At 38.9% G+C, this 20,563-nt stretch overlaps 1 protein-coding gene across 1 annotated transcript; it reads right to left on the reverse strand.

Annotated features, from left to right (window-relative positions):
* Positions 1–19,060: 19,060 nt before the first annotated feature.
* LOC308337358 (centromere protein V-like protein 3) lies at positions 19,061–19,846 on the reverse strand (the record flags this gene model as incomplete). The annotated part of the gene is made up of 1 exon (XM_080795502.1): positions 19,061–19,846. One exon carries the CDS (start codon positions 19,844–19,846, stop codon positions 19,061–19,063), a length of 786 nt encoding a protein of 261 aa, XP_080651628.1.
* Positions 19,847–20,563: the final 717 nt, after the last annotated feature.

Genomic DNA, 20,563 nt, shown 5'->3' on the forward strand with positions numbered 1-20,563 from the left:
CTTTCAATCTGCAAGTGTCTTTAGATCTCAACTGAATCTCTTATAGGCGACATATAGATGGGTCTTGTTTTTTATTTTTTAATCCATTGTCACCCTATGCCTTTTGATTGGAGCATTTAGTCTATTTACATTCAAAGAAATTATTGATAGATATGTATTTATTGTCATTTTATTAGTTGTTTTATAGTGGTTTCTAAAGATTTTCTCTGATCCTTGCCTATGTTTCTCTCTTTCTTGTTTTGCTGACTTTCACAGTGATATATTTGGATTTTTTTCTCTTTATTCTTTGCCTGTTTATTAGTTTTTGATTTGTGGCTACCATTATGTTTATATATAACCTCTTCTGCATATAGCAGTCAATTAAGTTGATGGTCATTGAAGTTTGAATGCATTCATTTCTCCTCTCCTCCACTTGTTTTAGGTATATGTTATTATATTTCACATCCTTTTATTTTTTGAGTTGCTTCACTGAGTTTTTACAGAAATAGTCATTCTTAACTCCTTTTGTGTTTTCTACCTTTATACCTTCACTTTTGGTCTCTTCTTTCCACTCAAGGAGTCCCGTTTAGGGGCACCTAGCTGGTTTACTCAGTAAAGCATGCAACTCTTGATCTCAGGGTCATGAGATTGAACCCTACATTGGGTGTAGAGATTACTTTAAAAAATAAAATCTTTTAAAAGAGAGAGTCCCCTTTAATATTTCTTGCAGAGCTGGTTTAGAGGTCACTAAATCTAAGTTTTTGTCTGAGAAACTATCTCTCCTGCTATTCTGAATGATAGCCTTGCTGAACAGAGTATCTTTGGCTGCAGAATTTTCCCATTCAGCTCTTTGAATACTTTATGCCACCCCTTCTGGCTTGCCAAGTTTCCTTTGAAAAATCTCCTGCTAGTCTTATGGGTTTTCCCTTGTTAATTTGTTAAATTCTTTTGTCTTGTTGAGTTTAGTATTTTTTTTTCTTTGTCACTGTATTTTTCAAATTCAATTACAATATTTCTTGGTGTTGACCTGATTTTGTTGATTTTCATGGCAGTTCCTTCTTCCTCCACGATCTGGACATTGGTTTCCTTTCCCAGATTAGGGACATTTTCAGCTATTGTTTCTCCAAATAATATTCTGCCTCCCTCCTTTCTCTTCTTCTTCTTGAACTTCTATAATGCAAATGCTATTATGTTTGATGGAGTCACTGATTTCCCTGAGTCTATTCTCATTTATCATAATTCTTTCCTCTCTTTTGTTCAGGTTAATTACTTTCCATTCCTTTGTCTTCTAAGTCACTGCTTCTTCCATCAAATGTGTTTTGCGTTTTGTCTATTGAGCCCTTCATCTCTGCTATGTTATTCTCTTCTTCTATTGTGTTAACTGTCTTACTTATGTCTTCCACTCTTTTCTCAAGGCCACTGAGTATCCTTATGATCATTGCTTTAAATTGCTTTAAATTCTCATCAGACATATTAATTATATCTGCTTCACTTAAATCTCTGTCCGTTGTTTCATTTGGAATTTATTTCTCTGTCTCTTCAGGTTGTCTGCTTCTCTGTGTCTGTTTCTGTGTGCTGAAAAAGTCAGCTATGTCTTCTGCTCTTTAAAGTAATGACTTTATGGAGAGGAGGTTCTGGAGTGCCCAGCAGTGCAGTGTCCACTGTTCAACAGAAACTGATACCTCAGCAGAGTGTGTTGTTTTTGTCTTGTTGTTGTGTCTGAGTCACTTTTCCTTTCAGTGCAGTCATGTGACTCTCTGCATATTCTCGGCTGGGCTTACTCTCTATAGTGTAGTGGGATACAGGCAGGCCAGCTCTGAGAGGGCATGCCTGCCAGGGAACTTGGGAGCAGGGCAGTGATGTTAGTTAAATTTTCATGGGGCCATTAGTCCTATGCCAGATACCCTGAAGAATTGTAGTGGCTGGGAGATGTGTGCTGGGGCAGGTGGGGGCATGAGCTACTACCATGGCTGATTGCAGCTGAGACCAGCACATTCTAGTGGCTGGGGCCACATGAGTTGCTGCGATGTGGTGCCTGGATATTAAGCACAGTGGCAGCCATACACCCTGTTGACGCAAAAAGAACAAACCTTTTAGAATATTTTTTAAAGAAGAGAGCTTTATTTGAGCCCAAGTGAGGACAGCTGCCCAGGATACATAATCTTCACAAAGAAGATAAGGAATGTTTAATATGGAGTTATATGTTTTCTGTTACATCAAGTGTTACAAATAATTCCAGAAAATTACAAATTTTATCTTATGCTTTTGGTGTGTGAAAAGTTGTAGGCTTCAGAGCTATGGGAATGGAATGTAGGGAGGTTTTTACTCCTATCTGTAGTTTGAAATGTTTCTTTTAGGTTCTTTGCTAATGAAAGAGATGCACAATGTGTCTGGGAGCAGAAGTAGAGCCCATGCTTTGAAGTTTGGTGAAGTCATTCTGACCTTGGTAAAAGTAGAGTTTCTTGCGGAGCCCAAGAGCAGTGCCCACAAACATTAAAAGTTGAAATTTTTTTTAAAAAAGGAAGTTAAAAATTTCCATTATCATTTCCCACCTTAGGCCAATAATCTTTCCTCTGAACGAACTGGTGATCAACCTTATTTTATGTACCTGGTGCCAAGGTGACTAGGGTGTTTGCCCTGGGTCCATCAAGTCCCTTTTGTTAGGTGTGAATATACATACATTTACATTTGAGAGAAACATTTATAAATAGATATATTGAAAGTAAAAGAAATCCAGAAAGTGCAATTTAAAGGAACCAATGGGATGTTGAATAGATTCAGACAGAAGTAAATCCAACGAGTCTTTTACATACCTCTTGATAAAAGGGTAGACAAATTTATGATTATTTATGAGGAAAGATGGAGTTTGCGCATTGAGCAAACATAATGTATATTCCTATGTTTCTTTGGGGGTGGAAATTTAACATCAGAAGGAGGTAAAATTCAGTCCCTGACATTAGGAGGTTTTCTTAGGATAAGGAGAAGAGACTATGGGTATGCTCTCAAAATTGGTATAACCCGGATGGTGTCTTAGGCTTGTTGTGTCTGGCAACAAATGCAGGACCTTGATTGTTCATAGGCTGAAACCATATCAATTGACCTTCAGTCCTGGCTTCTGCAGACAAAGCTATTGAGTTTGTTAATGGGGTCTAAAAAGACACAATAACTAATTAGGGGTAAGCTATTGTCTGAACACACATTTTTAACTTTTTCTCAGTTTTTATTTCATTAACCTTGTGGGGCACCATTTCAATTCTCCCGAGTTATGGTCATTCCTATTCTTCATGAATATAATGATGACCACTCTGGCTACTTCCTTATCTCTTCAGGTGAGGTAGATTTTGCATATAGAGCAGTTTCTTCAAATTTCAGTTGTAACATGCTTATGTGCAGGGCGAGGCAGAAGCTTTTAATTTATATGTCACAGCAGTAAGGGAAAAAGAAGCAACACGGAATAAGACATGTTAAGCTTTTTCCTGTTATAATTTCCCATTCATTACATTTCTATGTAACATGGGTGGAAGTCAATCTTCTGTAACTGCTTTAAGCTGAATTAGGACACAATAGGGGCTATAGAATGGAAGGATTTGACATGGTACAAGATACAGCATTTGGTCATTTCTGCTATCAGAGATAGTTTCTTATCAAAGAAGTTGGATATTTTCATACATTCCTTGGTGCTACATGACATCATTAATTTTATCCCCAAGTATATTTTAAGGAAAAGTGACAGTAGAGTTAAACTCACTATCCCCTCTAAAGCTGATCTGATATCCCTGGGTCTCCAAGAAAATAGATCAGTAAATTGGTTCTGGTCCACCCTGGGAAGGAGGTGTGGTGGCGAAGGACTTCTTGTAGCCAAGTGGCTTGTGGCCTGATTTTATCAGTGTGGATTGCTATTTGCCTCCCAGGAGGAGTTAATATAGGCGCAGCAAGGGATGCCAGCCATCATATAGACTCTGCCTTGTTAGCAAGCAGTCAGGTAATCAATAAGAGGCATTTTTATGGAAACAAAAGGAAAACAGAGGTTAATGGTTGGAGCAAATTATAAACCCAGTGCCTAGTTTCTTCGTGCTGCCAGTGAGAAGATTTTAGATGTGAGGCTTGAAGCAGCCTCAGATGGAGGGGGAGCAGGTAGTGGCAATCTGATGGACTTTTTGGGTTTGTAGATCAAATGTTTCTTGTGATTTCTTTTGAGTGACCCATTGAGCAGCAGGCACAGCAATTGTCCATGTATGAGGGGTTGTTGCAATTTCTCTGAAGGTTGCCTCCAGTTGTCTAGCTTCAGTCTGCAGGGCTGGTAAGGCTGCTGGGGACTCTGTAAGCAAGGTGTCAGGTTGACATTTCCAAGGGACTCTACCGGCTCCATAAAGTCAACCTGGGTTCCTTAAAACTGCCTTGTCGTATCTGAGTCTATGCATGCCTCTCAAATATGACATTCCAGTCAAAGCCTTGGTAATATAACCAATGTTACCAATGGTGTCCTGTTACAAGGAGAACAGATTTTTATCGAACTTGTGTAAATAATTACAATTGCCGTGAAAGAGAGAATACTCACTGAGAGTTTCTGAATTCTGGAGGGCTCAGGTAGGGAGAAAAGAAAAAGGCTTCAATTTGTTCATAAAGAAATATTTTATCAAAATTTGTGAGTCATAGATCCCTTAGGAGAAAAAGTTTCCTTAAACCTGGAAGAGCAAACATTGGAGAACCAGCAGTATTTTCAAACAAGAGTCATGAAAACCTCATCTTCCTTAATTCATTTAGTTCCACGTTATCAATTTTTGTTCTGTTTGGATGCAGTTTTCCTATTAGCTTTGGAAATCCTTACTCAGTTTACTTTTATGATCTTAAGGGATCAGGAATTTGTATTTGTCAAAAGTCCTTCTCATGAATCTCCTTGAAGCTGAAACATACTTCTCCAGAACATCAGAACAATAACTGTAAATGACAAAAGACTCAAAAATGGACATGGTTTGATGAGACTGCTGAGAGTTCATTACAATGCAGTTGACAAGGAAATGTGGTTATTTTTGTGACACACAACATTCTAATAATTAGAAGTTTAAGTGATGACATTATACCAGAACATATTAAAACCTTAGGAATTTTATACGGTTTTAGAACAGATATAGCATTTACCCACAACGATAACCTCAGAAAGTTTATTATCATTTGTTTGATGTTGCTTCCCGTGTTACTTAACATATGAAATAAATAAGCCTAATTATTCAAAAAGACTTCATTTAGGATTTGAATTTCTGGGAAGTTGGATTTTTTTTAAAGATTTTATTTATTCATTTGAGAGAGAGAGAGAGAGAGCATGAGCAGGGGAGAGAGGCAGAGGGGAAAGCAGACTCCCTGCTGAGCGGGGAGCCCAATGCAGGGCTCGATCCCAAGAGTCTGGGATCATGACCTGAGCCGAAGGCAGACAGACGCTTAACCATCTGAGACACCCAGATGCCCTTGGGGAGTTGGATTTTTAAAAAGCCTCAGAAAGTTTTAAAGCATGTGCTTACATAGGATCATAGATTATTCTAAAACCCGATATTCAGTTATCTGTTTAACCAAGGTTTCCATGAGATTTTACAGAATAGTTGTTAGCAAAAATTAGCTCCTTTAATATTGAGAAAATTTAGTTGTATTAAGTAATTAAAGACCTGATAAAGCCAAATGTGGAAACCTCATTTTTCTGGGCAAATAGGGGATAAAACCTTGTTTATACTCTCTTATTAATAGCAGACCCATAATCCAAGAAAGACTTGTCTTTTTTAACACACAGAAAAGCCTAAATTTAATTTTATATTAGTGTGCTTTTAAAACTCACTTATTCTAATCTGATTTCAGTCCTGGACACACAAAAAATTCTTTTCCAAAGATTCCCCTTCACAAAACCTTTGTAGTTTCTTTTAGATTTCTTCCTAAACTTTCCCTCTCTAAATAACCAGTCTCATTTTAGGACAAAATTATTTTCTTTTCTGTCAACAAAATGTATTCTCATTCCTTATCCCTTTCTTGCATATCTCCTTCTTTCCTACATACAAAGTTGCTTTCTTTATCATTTTCCAGCAGTCTCAATCATATTTATCAGAATTTTAATTCTTAGGAGCCTTAGTCTCCTGTGAAAAATAACCAATAACAAATTGAGAATTACTCCACTAGAATTCTTTAGATTGGAAAAATTGTGAATATATTTCACAATATCTTGAAATGGCTTTGTTTTCATAGAAGAGTCTTCCAATAAGGCACAAAGCATGTTTGCCAACAGACCCAAGTATCTAGTTCCTCTGCAACAGGAAGACAAAAGCAAAATAAGTCAGTCAGAGAAAGACAAATACCACATGAGTTCACTCATATTGTGGAATTTTAAGAAACAAAACAAATGATCAAAGTTAAAAAGAGAGAGAGACAAACCAAGAAACAGACTCCTAACTATAGAGAACAAACTGATGGTTACCAGAGGAGAGGTTGTTCAGGGAGGAACAGGGGATTAGGGGTGCCTGGGTGGCTCAGTGGGTTAAGCCTCTGCCTTCGGCTCAGGTCATGGTCTCAGGGTCCTGGGATTGAGCCCCACATCCGGCTCTCTGCTAAGCAGGGAGCCTGCTTCCTCCTCTCCCTCTGCCTGCTTCTATGCTGACTTGTGATCTCTCTCTGTCAAATAAATAAATAAAATCTTTAAAAAAAAAAAAAGAGTGCAGTTGTGATGAGCACCGGCTGTTATAAGGAAGTGTAGAATCACTATATTGTACACCTGAGGCTAGTGTTAACTGCATGTTAACTGGAATTCAAGCCAAAACTTTAGTATTTTTTTTTAACTGGGAAAAGACTTAGATATCCAATGATTTAACTTCAAGTTTTAGGTTACCAGTGACTTTTGGAAGCTATTTTTAAAATGATATAAAAAGTATTGGGAAAATTGGTGATATTTATGTAAAATCTATAATATTTTCATCTATATGAATGTCCTTATTTTGATAACTATATTTTTCTTGGGAATGACAATGAATATTTAGGCACAAAAGGACATGAAATCTGCAACTTATGATTCAGAAAAAAATAGGTGTGTGAGAGAGAGAGAGAGAGGGAGAGATAATGATAAAGCAAAGGTGGTAAAATGTTAACAACTGAGAAATTTGAATAAAGCGATAGAGTAATTGGGGATTCCTTTACTATAATTGCAGCATTTCTATAAATTTGAAATTACCTTGACATAAAAAAATTCCAAAAATTTTGTCCAATCCTGCATCATAAGCTGCCTGAATGGGAACATATGTGTGCAACCCTCCATCACACATCCACTATAGAGGTAGTTTCACATAATGTTAATGCTTGAACTATCTGTTCCAACTTGGAAGCTCCACACTGCTAGTAAAAGGTAGAACTGGAATTTAAACCCAGTTGGCCTGACCCTATGCCCACATTTTTTAACTTATTCACATTAATCAGATTAAACTCATAGTTTTAAAGGGGAATGAGCTGGGTAAACCAATATTTTCTCTAAACTGCTATTGGGGCCAGGGATGAAGCCTGTTCCTCGAATATCCCATGCTTCTTGGTCCCCAGGACCTCAAGCATGCAGTTCTTCTGCTTTGAAAACTGTACCTACTTCCCACTGGCCTAACTCATACTCATCCTTCACATCTGAACATACAGGTCACTTGAGGAGAATATACCCCCTAAACAGCCCACTGTTCCAGAGTGAGGGAGAGTTTTGCCTATCACACAGTGCTCTAGTCAAAGTTGAAGATTCTTTATTTGTTGTCTGCAGGTGACTGAATCCCCTAAAAGGAGGGTCTGTTTCTACCTTGTTCAACCATGAAGCCCCAAGTCCCTACTGCACAGTGATTCAAGGTCCACACCTGAGGTCCACACATCTGAGAGGTCCAATTGGGTAGTTAGGATAGGAGGACTAGGATATATAGGAGAATCCATCAAAATTCTTGTCCTACTCATCTAGGTCAGGTTAAAACATGGATGAAAATTTAAAGCAAAAGAATTTACTTTTTCCTGGAATCTAAAATAATGGAGGATAAGATTTATTATCCTGAATGAATCAAGATCACATTCAGGATTAAGGAAGGATAAGTTTAATCTGAATTTGGGAGCAAGTTTATGGAAAATTTTACCTCAATCTCCAAAAAATATGTTCAAGGGTAAACAATGCTTTTTTGTTAGATTATGCTGTGCCTAGATATGATGCCTGAAACTGTTACTATTGATGAAAGTATCATAACTGAGAAATCAACCAGAAGCCAAAGAATTTCTTCCCATTCCATCTGAAGACACGACTCAGGTGCCTCTGACTTCTGATGCTGCTCCCAGAAATTCTCTTCTGTGCATTTTAGGGTCTACAAAAGATCCATTAGTTACACAGAGCTGTGCCTGTTCCTACAAAGTGCACTGGAGGGTGCAATCTCATCGCTGTTGCCAGCTACTACAAAATGAATTGTTAGGGCTAATAATTTACAGCTAATTTTTATAAACCACCTAAGGAAGAAACTATATTTATTCCTTAGAGAGAGGACAAGAAAGAGATGATTAAATGACAATCTTACTCTCTGTTCCCATCCCCCAGGGGTTTTGGCTTGCTGCTTCTCCATATTGATGATGGTGTATACAAAAAAACATTTTTTTAATTGAACAGAAATAAATTTATTTATTTATTTATTTATTTATTTATTTATTTATTATGTTATGTTAGTTACCATATGGCACATCATTAGTTTTTGATTTAGTGTACGCTGAATCATTGTTTACATATAACACCTAGTGCTCCATGCAATCCATGCCCTTCTTAATACCCATCACTGGGGTCACCCATCCCCCCACCCCCTCCCTTCTAAAACCCTCAGTGTGTTTCCTGGAGGCCATAGTCTCTCATGGCTCATCTCCCCCTCTGGTTTCCCCCCCTTCAGTTTTCCTTTCCTTCCCCTATTGTCCTTCATGCTATTGCTTATTTTCCCATATGAAACCATATGATAATTGTCTTTCTCTGCTTGACTTATTTCACTTAGCATAATTCACTCCAGTTCCACCCATGTTGATGCAAATGCTGGGTATTCATCCTTTGAATGGCAGCGGTCTGTTTGGGTCCCCATGTATTCCTTCTTAGGGAAAGCATGAGGAGTAGGGTTGGGTTATAAGGCTTCTTTCTGACAGGATACCAGTTTGTAACCAGGGCTCAGAATTTGTCTATGACAAGGCCTCAAAACTCCTGTTTTCCAAATAAAAGGCAGGCCTGTCTGTCGTTCTCCCTGCCCATAAGTCATTAAAGATGCTAAATACAATATAGTAGTTGATCAGAAGATAACTTCCAGGAAAACACAGCTGCAAATCTCTTTGGTATTTCATGGGCCTTTGCTGCTGGAGAACCCTTAGAGGTGAAAACTCTGAAGCAGGCTTCCCCTACCTTTCCCAGAGAATTGTTGTTTCTGGAGAACTCTTTTATTATTGTGCCCTATGTAGTGTGTGAGGACAAAAAGAGGAGCTGCTACTTTCCAGCCCTTCCACTAAGCAAGGTATCCCTATGTATGGGTCTCTGATGCAATTGTCCCTTTCCAATATGCCTGATGTGATTACACATAGACATCATTCTACTTTGCAATATGCAGTATAATTCTGTATGCTTTATTTTTCTTCACTTTGACTTAGGAAAGTCACTCAACCTTTTTAAATTAGTTTTCTCATGTGTTTACTGGGTAGAAATGCCACATATCTCACTGAATCTTTACGTCAATTTGACACAGTACATGCACATATTTATTATTAATTCTTTCTTTTCTTCTAACACTATCTTTCAAGTGCCAACTGTGTGCAAGGTATTGTTCTATGCACTTGAGATACAGCAGAAAATAAACAAGACCCATGTTTTGTGCTTATATAGCATACATTCTAAGGGACAAGGAGAATCATGTTACACAATAAACGAATATTTCTAGGATTGATACATGTTATGCAAAAAGTGAAGTCAGATAAAGGATGGAGTGCGAAGAGGCACAGAAGGAGCTGCTTGAGATAAGATGCTCTTGAAAGACCGGACAAAGTGAGTCACATTGAATGATACAGATCCAACCATGTGAAAATCTTAGGAGATCTGTTTCAGCAGGTGCAATGCCCTGAAGTGATATGGTTGGTATATTATTGAATCTAAAATAGTTTCAGGGTAGCTGGAGAATGTTGGGTGAGAGGAAGAGTTGTAGGAGATGAAGTAAAAAATGTTGTCTTATCCTTTTTTATGACTATCTAATGTTCCATCATGTGAGGTGTATGTGTGTGTGTGTGTGTGTGTGTACGCGTGCGCCACATCTTCCTTATCCATTTATCTATTGATAGACACTTAGGTTGCTTCCAATCTTGGCTATTGTAAATAATGCTGAAATAAATGTAAGGGTCCTTATATTTTTTGAATTAATATTTTTATATACTTGGGCTAAATACCCTGTAGTGGGATTACTGGATCATACGGTATTTCTATTTTTTAATTTTTTAATGTTCCTAGTTTTTATTAAATTCTAGTTGGTTAACATATAGCATATTATTAGCTTCAGGAGTAGAATTTGGTGATTCATCACCTACATATAACACTCAACGCTCATCACAACAAGTGCCTTCTTCAATACCTATCACCCAATTAGCTATCCCCCGCCCCCAGCACTTTCCATCCAGCACCCCTCAGTCTGTTCTCTATAGTTAAGAATTTCTTTTATGGTTTGCCACCCTCTCTTTTTTTTTTCTTTCTCTTATGTTCATCTGTTTTGTTTCTTAAATTCCACATATGAGTGAAATCATATGATATTTGCCTTTCTCTAACTGACTTATTTTGCTTAGGGTAATACACTCTAGTCCCATCTACTTCATTGTAAATGGCAAGATCTCATTTTTGATGGCTGAGTAATATTCCATTAGATACACATATGTACCACATCTTTATCAATTCATCATTTGATGGACATTTGGACTATCTCCATAATTTGGCTATTCTTGATAATGCTGCTATACACATCAGGGTGCTTGTAACCCTTCAAATCAATATTTTTATATCCTTTCGGTAAATACCTAGTAGTACAATTGCTGGGTTATAGGGTAGTTCTGTTTTTAACTTTTGGAGGAAGCTCCAAACTGTTTTCCAGAGCAGCTGCACCAATTTGCATTCCCATCAACAGTGCAAGAGGGTTCCCCTTTCTCTGCATCCTTGCCAACACCCGTTTTTTCCTGTGTTGTTAATTTTAGCCCTTCTGACAGATGTGAGGTGATATCTTATTGTAGGTTTGATTTGTATTTCCCCAGTGATAAATGATGTTGAGCATCTTTTCATGTGTCTGTTGGTCATCTGTATGTCTTCTTTGGAGAAATGTCTATTCACTACTTCTCCCTATTTTTTAACTGGATTATTTGTTTTTTGAGTGTTCAGTTTTATAAGTATGTTGTATATTTTTGATACTAACCTTTTATCAGATATGTCATTCACAGATATCAACCACTTTCCATAGGTTGCCTCTTAGCTTTGTTGACCATTTCCTTCACTGTGCAGAAGCTTTTTATTTTGATGAAGTCCCAATAGTTTAATTTTGCTTTTGTTTCCCTTGCCTCAAGAGATATATCTAAAAAGAACTTGCTATGGCCGATGTCAAAGAGGTTACTGCCTAAGTTCTCCTGTAGGGCTTTTATGTCTTCAGGTCTCACATTTAGGTCTTTAATCCATTTTGAATTTATTTTTCTGTATGGTGTAAGAAAGTGATCTACCATCATTCTTTTGCATGGTGCTGTCCAGTTTCACCAAAAACATTTGTTGAAGACACTCTCTTTTTTACATTGGGTATTCTTTCCTACTTTATCCAAAATTAATTGACCATATAGTTATGGGTTCCTTTCTGGGTTTTTAATTCTGTTCCGTTGACCTATGTGTCTATTTTTGTGCCAGTTCCATACTGGTTTGATCACTACAGCTTTGTAATATAACTTTAAGTCCAGAATTGTGATGCTTCCAGCTTTGCTTTTCTTTTTTAAAAGTTTTTATTTCATTTGTTTACTTGAGAGAGCAAGAAAGAACATGACCAGGTGAGGGGCAGAGGGAAGGGGACAAGCAGACTTCCCGTTGAGCAGGGAGCCCAACGCGGGGCCCAGTTTTAGGACTCTGGGATTATGATCTGAGCCAAAGGCAGACACTTAACCAACTGAGTCACCCAGGCACCCCCAGCTTTGCTTTTCCTTTTCAAGGTTGCTTTCACTATTTATGGTCTTTTGTAGTTTCACATATATTTTAAAATTAATTGTTCTATTTCTGTGAAAAATGCTGTTAGTATTTTGGTAGAGATTGCATTAAATGTGTAGGTTATAGACATTTTAACATTTGTTCTTCCAATCCACGAGAATGGAATGTGTTTCTCTTTCTTTGTGTCCTCTTCAATGTCTTTCATCAATGTTTTATAGTTTTCAAATTTTAGGTCTTCCACCTCTTTGATTAGGTTTATTCCTAGGTACCTTATGTTTTGTGTGTAGTTGTAAATGGGATTGATTCCTTAAATTCTCTTTCTGCTGTTTCATTGTTTTGTATAGAAATGCAACAGATTCCTGTACATTGATTTTTTTATCCTGTGACTTCACTGAATTCATTTATTACTTCTAGCAGTTTTTGGTGCAGTCTTTCGGATTTTCTATATACAGTATCATGTCATCTGAAAATAGTGAAAATTTGACATTGTCCTTGCCAATTTGAATGCCTTTTATTTCTTTTTGTAAAGTGGTGGGAGTGGACATCCCTGTCTTGTTTCTGGTCTTAGAGGAAAAGCTCTCAGTCTTTCCCCTTAGAGGATGATATTGTTATAGATTTATTGGGTTTTTGTCCCACACAATTGAAGAATGAGTCTCTCAAACACAAAAGGTGAAGTGAAGTGAAAGTTTATTAAGTGAAGGTGAAAACACAAAGGAAAGAAAAAAAGCTCTCTAGAGTGAGAGGAGTCCTGAATGGGTTGTCACTATTGGCTGTTACTGGCAGTCTTTTTTTGAAAACCAGAGTTCTTATATCTTCTTGACATCTCTACCACATTTAGTTGTTTTTTTTTTTTTTTTGAAGTTTAGTAACTTCAGTGGTCCAACTGTAACTCATAGAGATAACTTGTCTCTGACATTTAAGACAACAAGATAGTCTCATTGGTCTCACCATATTCCCTTACCTCTGCTTTTGTACACCTTAGCATTTCTCCATGTTTGGAATTTCTGTGAGCCTGAGTATGTAGCTTCTATGTGAGCCTAGTCACATAGCCCCCTACCTATCTCTCTCTACCTAGCCTTGCCTGTCCTTTACTCACTATTAGCTGTGAGTTTTTCATATATGGCCTTTATGATGTTGAGGTATGTTCCCTCTAAACCTATTTTTTGAGGGTTTTTATCATGAACTGCTGTTGTACTTTGTCAAATGTTTTTTCTGCATCTATTGAAATTATCATGTGATTCTTTCTCTTATGAATGTGATGGATCATATTGATTGATTTGTGAATATTGAAACACACTTGCAACTTAGGAATAAATCCCACTTGATTTTTTTTTAAAGATTTTATTTATTTATTTACAGACAGAGATCACAAGTAGGCAGAGAGGCAGGCAGAGAGAGGGTCAGGGGGAAGCAGGCTCCCTGCTGAGCAGAGAGCCCGATATGGGGCTCGATCCCAGGACCCTGAGACCATGACCTGAGCCGAAGGCAGAGGCTTTAACCCACTGAGCCACCCAGGCACCCCACACTTGATTTTTTTAATGTATTGTTGGATTTAGTTTGTTAGTATTTTATTGAGGATTTTTGCATCCATGTTCATCAGGGATATTGGCCTGTAGTTCTCTTTTTTAGTGAAGTCTTTATCTGGTTTTGGTGTCAAGGAAGTGCTGACCTCATAAAAGGAATTTGGAAATTTTCCTTTCTTTTTTATTTTTTGGAGTAGTTTGAAAAGAATAGGTATTAACTCTTCTTTAAATGTTTGGTGGAATTGCACTGGGAAGCCATCAGTGAGGTTGCTGATTTGAGATCTTTCTTCTTTTTCAATGTATGCTTTTATAACTATGAATTTCCCTCTTAGCATTGGTTTTGCTTCGACCTGTGTTTTGCACGTTGTGTTTTGTTTTCATTTGTTTCAAGGTATCTTCTAATTTTCCTGTGATATCTTATTTGGCACATTTTGTTTAAACATTTATTATTTAACTTCCCCATATCTGTGAATATCCTTGTTTCCCTTCTGCTATTGATTTCTAGCTTCGTTCCACTGTGATTGGAAGACATATTTTGTATGAGTTCAATCTTTTAAAATTTATTAACACTTGTTTATAGCCCAATATATAATCTGTCCTGGAGAATGTTCCATGTGTACTTGATAATAATGTATAATCTGTTATTGGTGGTGGAGTGTTCTGTATATGGCTGTTAGGTCCAGTTGTTCTATAGTGTTATACAAGCCTTCTGTTTCCTTACTGATACTTTGTTTGGTTCGAGTGTCCATTATTGAAATTGGGGTATTGAAATCTACTATTACTATAAAGCTGCCTATGTCTTTCTTCAATTCCATTAAAATTGGCCTCATATATTAATAGTTCTGATCTTTGATACATATATATTTATAATTGTTGTATTTTCTCCATGTATTAACCCTTTTGTCATTACACAATGTCCTTCTTTTTCTTGTGACAGTTTTTGACATGAAGTTTATTTTCTCTCATATTAATATAGCTACTCCTACTCTTTCTTATTTACTATTTGCATGGTATATCTTTATTCAATCATTTCATTTTCTTTTTTTTAAAAGATCTTATTTATTTGTCAGAGAGAGAGAGAGGGAGAGTGAACAAGAAAGAGAGAGGCAGACAGAAGGTGAGGCAGGCTCCCCACTGAACAAGGAGCCTGATGCAGGACTCGATCCCAGGACCATGAGATCATGACCTGAGCCGAAGGCAGACACTTAACCAACTAAACCACCCAGCCATCCCTCAATCACTTCATTTTCCATCTGTGCATGTCTTTAGATCTAAAGTGAATCTCTTGTAGATAGCTTATAGTTGAATCTGTTTTTTTAAAATCCATCCTTCCAGTCTTTGTCTTTTGATTGATGCATTTAATCCATTAACATTTTTTTAAAGATTTTACTTATTTATTTAACAGACAGAGAGCTCACAAGTAGGCAGAGAGAGAGAGAGGAAGAAGCAGGCTCCCCGCCTAGCAGAGAGCCGGATGCGGGGCTCCATCCCAGGACCCTGAGATCATGCCCTGAGCCGAAGGCAGAGGCCCTAACCCACTGAGCCACGCAGGCGCCCCAATCCATTAACGTTTTAAGAATTACTGATGGGGACTTAGAATTGTCCTTTTGTTCATTGGTTTTTATGTCTTATAGCATTTATGGTCTCTGATTTCCACCCTTACTGCCATCATATTTAATTGGTTTTTTTGGTGACACACTTTGATTCCCTTCTCATTTCCTTTTGTATAATGCTATAAATACTTTTTTTGTGGAAAAAGAGAAATGGATCTTCTAAGTTAGAAGTGCCACCCTAAGCATTGGCACTTGAACATCTTTATCCACCTCTACTTCTTCCCCCAGAGCCTTAAGTCCTTCTAACATTCTGTTTAGCACATGGTAAACATTCAGTAAATACCTGTAGAATGAATGCTCAGAAAGGACAGTATGGGATGCGATGCCTGGGTGACTCAGTCGATTAAGTGTCTGCCTTCAGCTCAGGTCATGATCTCAGGGTCCTGGGATTAAGCCTGCATTGGGCTCCTTGCTTAGCGGGGAGCCTACTTCTCCCTCTGCCTGCTTGTCCTTCTGCCTGCCATTCCCCCTGCTTGTATTCTCTCTCTCTCTCTCTCTTACATAGAAATAAATAAGATTAAAAAAAAAAAAGAAACAAAAATAGAAAGGCCAGAGGAAAGGGCATTCAGTTACATTTGTCAAGTCAGTCCAATAAGTCCAAGTAGTGATAGTTTGAACTTTTCCAGTGGGATCAGAAATGGTTATGATCCTCTGGACTTCTGCCTTGGACTGTGCTTGGATGGACATCTCCAAATTTTAAACAACCAGCTTCCCCCTGGCTGTCATATTCCCTCTACTCTTCCAGGAATGCATTAGTCTGGTCTTGAGCTTGCTCCAAGATAGGAGTCAGTCATTCTTTTTTATATTGTGAATTAAACAGTACACTAATTGTACATAAAGTATATGTGAACTATTAAATAATTATAGAGTAAACATCTGAGTGAAGCATAAACAGCTACATAAAAGCCCTCTGTAAGACTATTTTCTCCAAAGGATACACAAATACAGATTTGAAGGTGCACATGCACCCAGATGTTTATAGCAACATTATCAACAATAGCCAAATTCTAGAAAGAGCCCAAATGTCCATTGACTGATGAATGGAAAAAGAAGATATGGTACATGTAGACAATGGAATATTATTCAGCTGTCAAAAAGAAAAAATTTACCATTTGCAACAATGTGGTTGGAGGTAATGTATTAAGTGCATTCAGTCCGTCAGAAAAAGACACATCATATTATTTCACTCATATGTGGAATTTAAGAAACAAAACAGATGAACATAGGGGAAAGAAAAAATAAAGAGAGAGGGAGGCAAACCGTAAGAGATTCTTAACTATAGAGAACAAACTGAGGGTTGATGGGCTAAATCGGTGATGGGTATTAAGGAGGGCACTTGTGATGAGCACTGGATGTTATATGTAAGTGATGAATCACTAAATTCTACTTCTGAAACCAATATTACTCTATCTGTTAACTAACTAGAATTTCGATAAAAACTTGAAACATAAAAAAGGACTATATTTTCCAATGATAGCCACAGCAATATCTTCTATCTCCTGCTCTTATAAAAGTTGTCAACTTCCCCCTTAAGAAATGAAGTCTAATCCCCCTACTTGAATCTGAAAACGTTTGTGACTCAGTTATAATTAATAGAGTATGACAGAAGTCATGTGATAAGACTTCAGAGTCTTGGTCATAAAAAGTGATACCACTACCACTTTACTAACAGAAACACTCTTGTTTGGATCCTGAGTCATGAAGTATGAAGCCTGACTACTGTGAGGCCTGTCATGTTGCGAGAAAGCCAAATTACATAGCGAGGTAATAGGTAGACACTCTGCTTGTCAATCCTAGTCTTCCAGAATCCTCAATGCCTGTGCTAGACATATAAGTCAATGAGACTTCAAATGGTTCCAGCCCCCAGCCATTCAGGTTTTTTTTTTCCACTGAGGCCACAGACATCATGTAAAACAAGTCATATTCACTGTGCTCTTTCAGAATTACTTACTCTGAGATTCCATGCATATAATAAAATGGTTGTTATTTTATGGACTAAGTCTAGGACAGTGTATTATATACCAAAGTAACAAGAACACAGGACATGTTCTCCACTTAAATCACAAAGCCATCCCTCCTCTGTAGAGTTAAGGCTTAATCTGATGCTTGCTTAAATTATTTCCCTGCCTTTCTTTATTGTTTTTCTCCCACCATACATATACCCCTAAATAATATAGTTTCCCATCATCTGTTTTTAACATGCAGTTACACTGTATTTATCAGCCCTACTACTTAAAGAAAATTTGCCTATCTCTGCTTTGATCTTCTGTCTCATTCTTAGAGAAAAACCTTATTTCCTTTCAATTTTTCTGAGTACCGCACTGTTGTCTTCTATATGTTCTTTATGGGAACAATTACCTGCTGCTGGTTTCGTTCTGGACTTGTGATTTTTACATATTGCTATACTAATCACTTTCCCCTAGTAACATACTATCTTCTGATCTTAAACATTAAGCCAGCATGAGATGGCTAACTCTCAGCTATCTGGAGATGCTCCTACACTATGTGATGACTTGATAGGTAGAGATTTTCGGATTTCAAATCAATGGAAAAGAGAAAACAAGTATTCACTGATAATTTAGTAAACACAAAGTACTATGCTAATCCTGAAAGCAATATATCTGTTAGTTGTTAGCATTATTTACAGAAGATTAAAATTCATGAATGCAGACTTTAAGCAACTCCATGTAAGTTATATACATAGGAGATAGCAATGCCTGGATTCAAACATAGTCTGCTCAGGAGGTTGAACCTGTAAACACTACTATTTTCCTTCTGAAAACTTTAGGGGATCTGGAGAATTTATTGCCACTATAAAAACCAGAGATACCACCATCTTTCAAATAATAACAGCCAACACTTCCCTGAGGCAAGCCCCGATGCAAATATAAATGAAATCATACAATCTCATTTTAAAAAGTATTTACTAATTTCTCAATACGTAACACATGTTCAAGATAGGAATTTCAAAACATCAAAGAGGGCATATATACAGCGCACAGACATCTTTCTCATTCTTCTGTCTCCCCATCACCCTACCCACAGGCAGTTTCTAAAACAAAACCAAGGAAAGTGGCAGCATCATGTGAAACCATAAGCACAATGGGATATGTCACACTAAGGAGCCTTAAACATATTATATAAAAACACATTAAATAAACCACATGGCTGAAATCAATGCCTATCTCTAAGTAGCGAAAACGCGAGTGCTGACCTAAATTACACACACGCACGCAGATAATCAACAGGAAACGTCCTAAGAAATGTTCACCAAAGTGTTTGGATATAGGGAGTGGTCCTGCACACCAGATGGGACCATTAGAAACAATCTCGTTCACAATAGCACTGTAACGGTACAGTACTTATGAATGATCTGAAAATGATCTATGAGAACTACATGAAGAATAAAGAATACAAGGCAGGGTTACACAAGGCGACTTGAAAAAGTAGAGACACTACTTGCTTATTGGATTGGAAGATTATGGCTGTTGACAGACAAATGTGTGCTCAGTTTTTTGATCATAAGCAAGTCCAAGTTCGTTGCAAAACACTGAAAGGGAAAGGGTGGAAGCCTGGAGAGACATCACGGGTTCATCAGTCCAGAAACCGACCTCTTTCATACAGCAATCCCTTCACAAGCACTGAGGTGGCTCCCTCAGGGCGCGGGGGGCGGGGGTGCTGTTTCGGGCGTGTTGCGGCCCCAGTCCCTGCTCCTCTTCGGGAGGAGAGGCAGGGGCTCACTCAGGGGACGCGCTCTGGATGGCCTTGGGCTCCTTCACGGCCTCCAACCCCCAGTCGCCACCATCGACCTCCTCGATGACCACACTGCGCACGGTGCCGGCGTCCAGGCAGTGCGGGGCGACGCCATACACGCCGGGGTCAGAGACAGAGGCGTGGAAACTCTGCACCCCGCACCTGCTGCAGAAGCTGTGCAGCGCCGGGTGCGCGTAGGATCGATAGGTGACGATGCTCTCGGCGCCCAGCAGGAGAGTGAAGCGCGAGGCCGGGACGAGGAAGTGTCGGTGCTGCTTCTTCCTGCACAGCCGGCAGCTGCAATCCACCACGCGCAGGTCTGCGGGGGCCCAGACGGCGAAGCGGACCGCGCCGCAGTGGCAGCCTCCGGTGTGATACACCAGGCCTGGGTACTCGAAGGTGTCCAGCAGGAACTTGGCGGCGCCCTCGCAGCTGAGGCCCCGCCGCTTCCTGAACGTCTCCCAGCGCTCCCGCTGCGCGCCCAGGTCCATCTCGCCGGAGGACACGGCGGGCGCCGGCGGCTTCGGGGATCGCAGCGGGCCTTTGGGGCCTGCCTCCCGGGCCCGCCGCCACCAGCGCTTCCGCCGCAACCTTGCGGGATCCCGCCTGGCCGCCGCTGACTTCCTTCCCGCCGCGTGGCTCCCCACGCGAACTTGGAAAGGGGGGCGCCGGGCGCCCATGGCCGCGATGGCTGCATAGGCGGTGGCGGGATCCCCGGGGCGCTTTCGCCCCCGCGGCTGGGTGCTGCAGCCGTTCCTCATTCTGCCCATGGCGCCTGCAGCCTTCCAAGCGCGCGCCCACCGCCCCTGGTTTCCTAGTAAGTTACTGAGCAGCCTCATTGCGTCAGCCTGATTGGCCACTTGTTGAATGTGATGTAGAGACCCTTTCTTTGATCCTATCAAAACAGCCTTTACTGGCCTGAAATTCAATCACAAGGCTTTTATTGTCTGAGCACCTGCTGGGCACCAGGTACTGGACTGGATTCTGAGGATGTAGAGATGTATTAAGCTTTCCAAAGCACTTACAATTTCCTAGGGTCAGTTATACAAAAATATAATAACCAAAATAGTGTGGTGCTTAATTTGACAGAGATAGGAACAGAAGCCTCTGGAACACAGAGAAGGATCCATAGACACATTAGGTAGGGTGACTAGGAGGGATGAAAAAAGAGTCCTCCTGGAGAATTGATTCTTTTATTATTACTTATGTTTTATTTTCATCTGTGCTTTCTTTTTGATGAAGTCTATATAATTACATAGCTACTCCTTTAAAATTAATTTTTGCATGATATGCTGTTTTCCATTCTTTTCACATTTATCTATATTATTGAAATTGAAGTGATTTTCTTATTTTTTAAGATTTTCATGTGTTTTTTAAATGTAGATGGCAGTTTGGAGATTGACTTTCCTAACACAAAGCATTAAATCACAATGGAAAAATGGCACATCTTTGTTATTGACTAGGATCTTCAAAACTGAACTATATAA

Source organism: Martes martes (genome assembly GCF_963455335.1).
Source record: "Martes martes genome assembly, chromosome: X".
In the NCBI taxonomy this organism is placed as follows: domain Eukaryota; kingdom Metazoa; phylum Chordata; class Mammalia; order Carnivora; family Mustelidae; genus Martes; species Martes martes.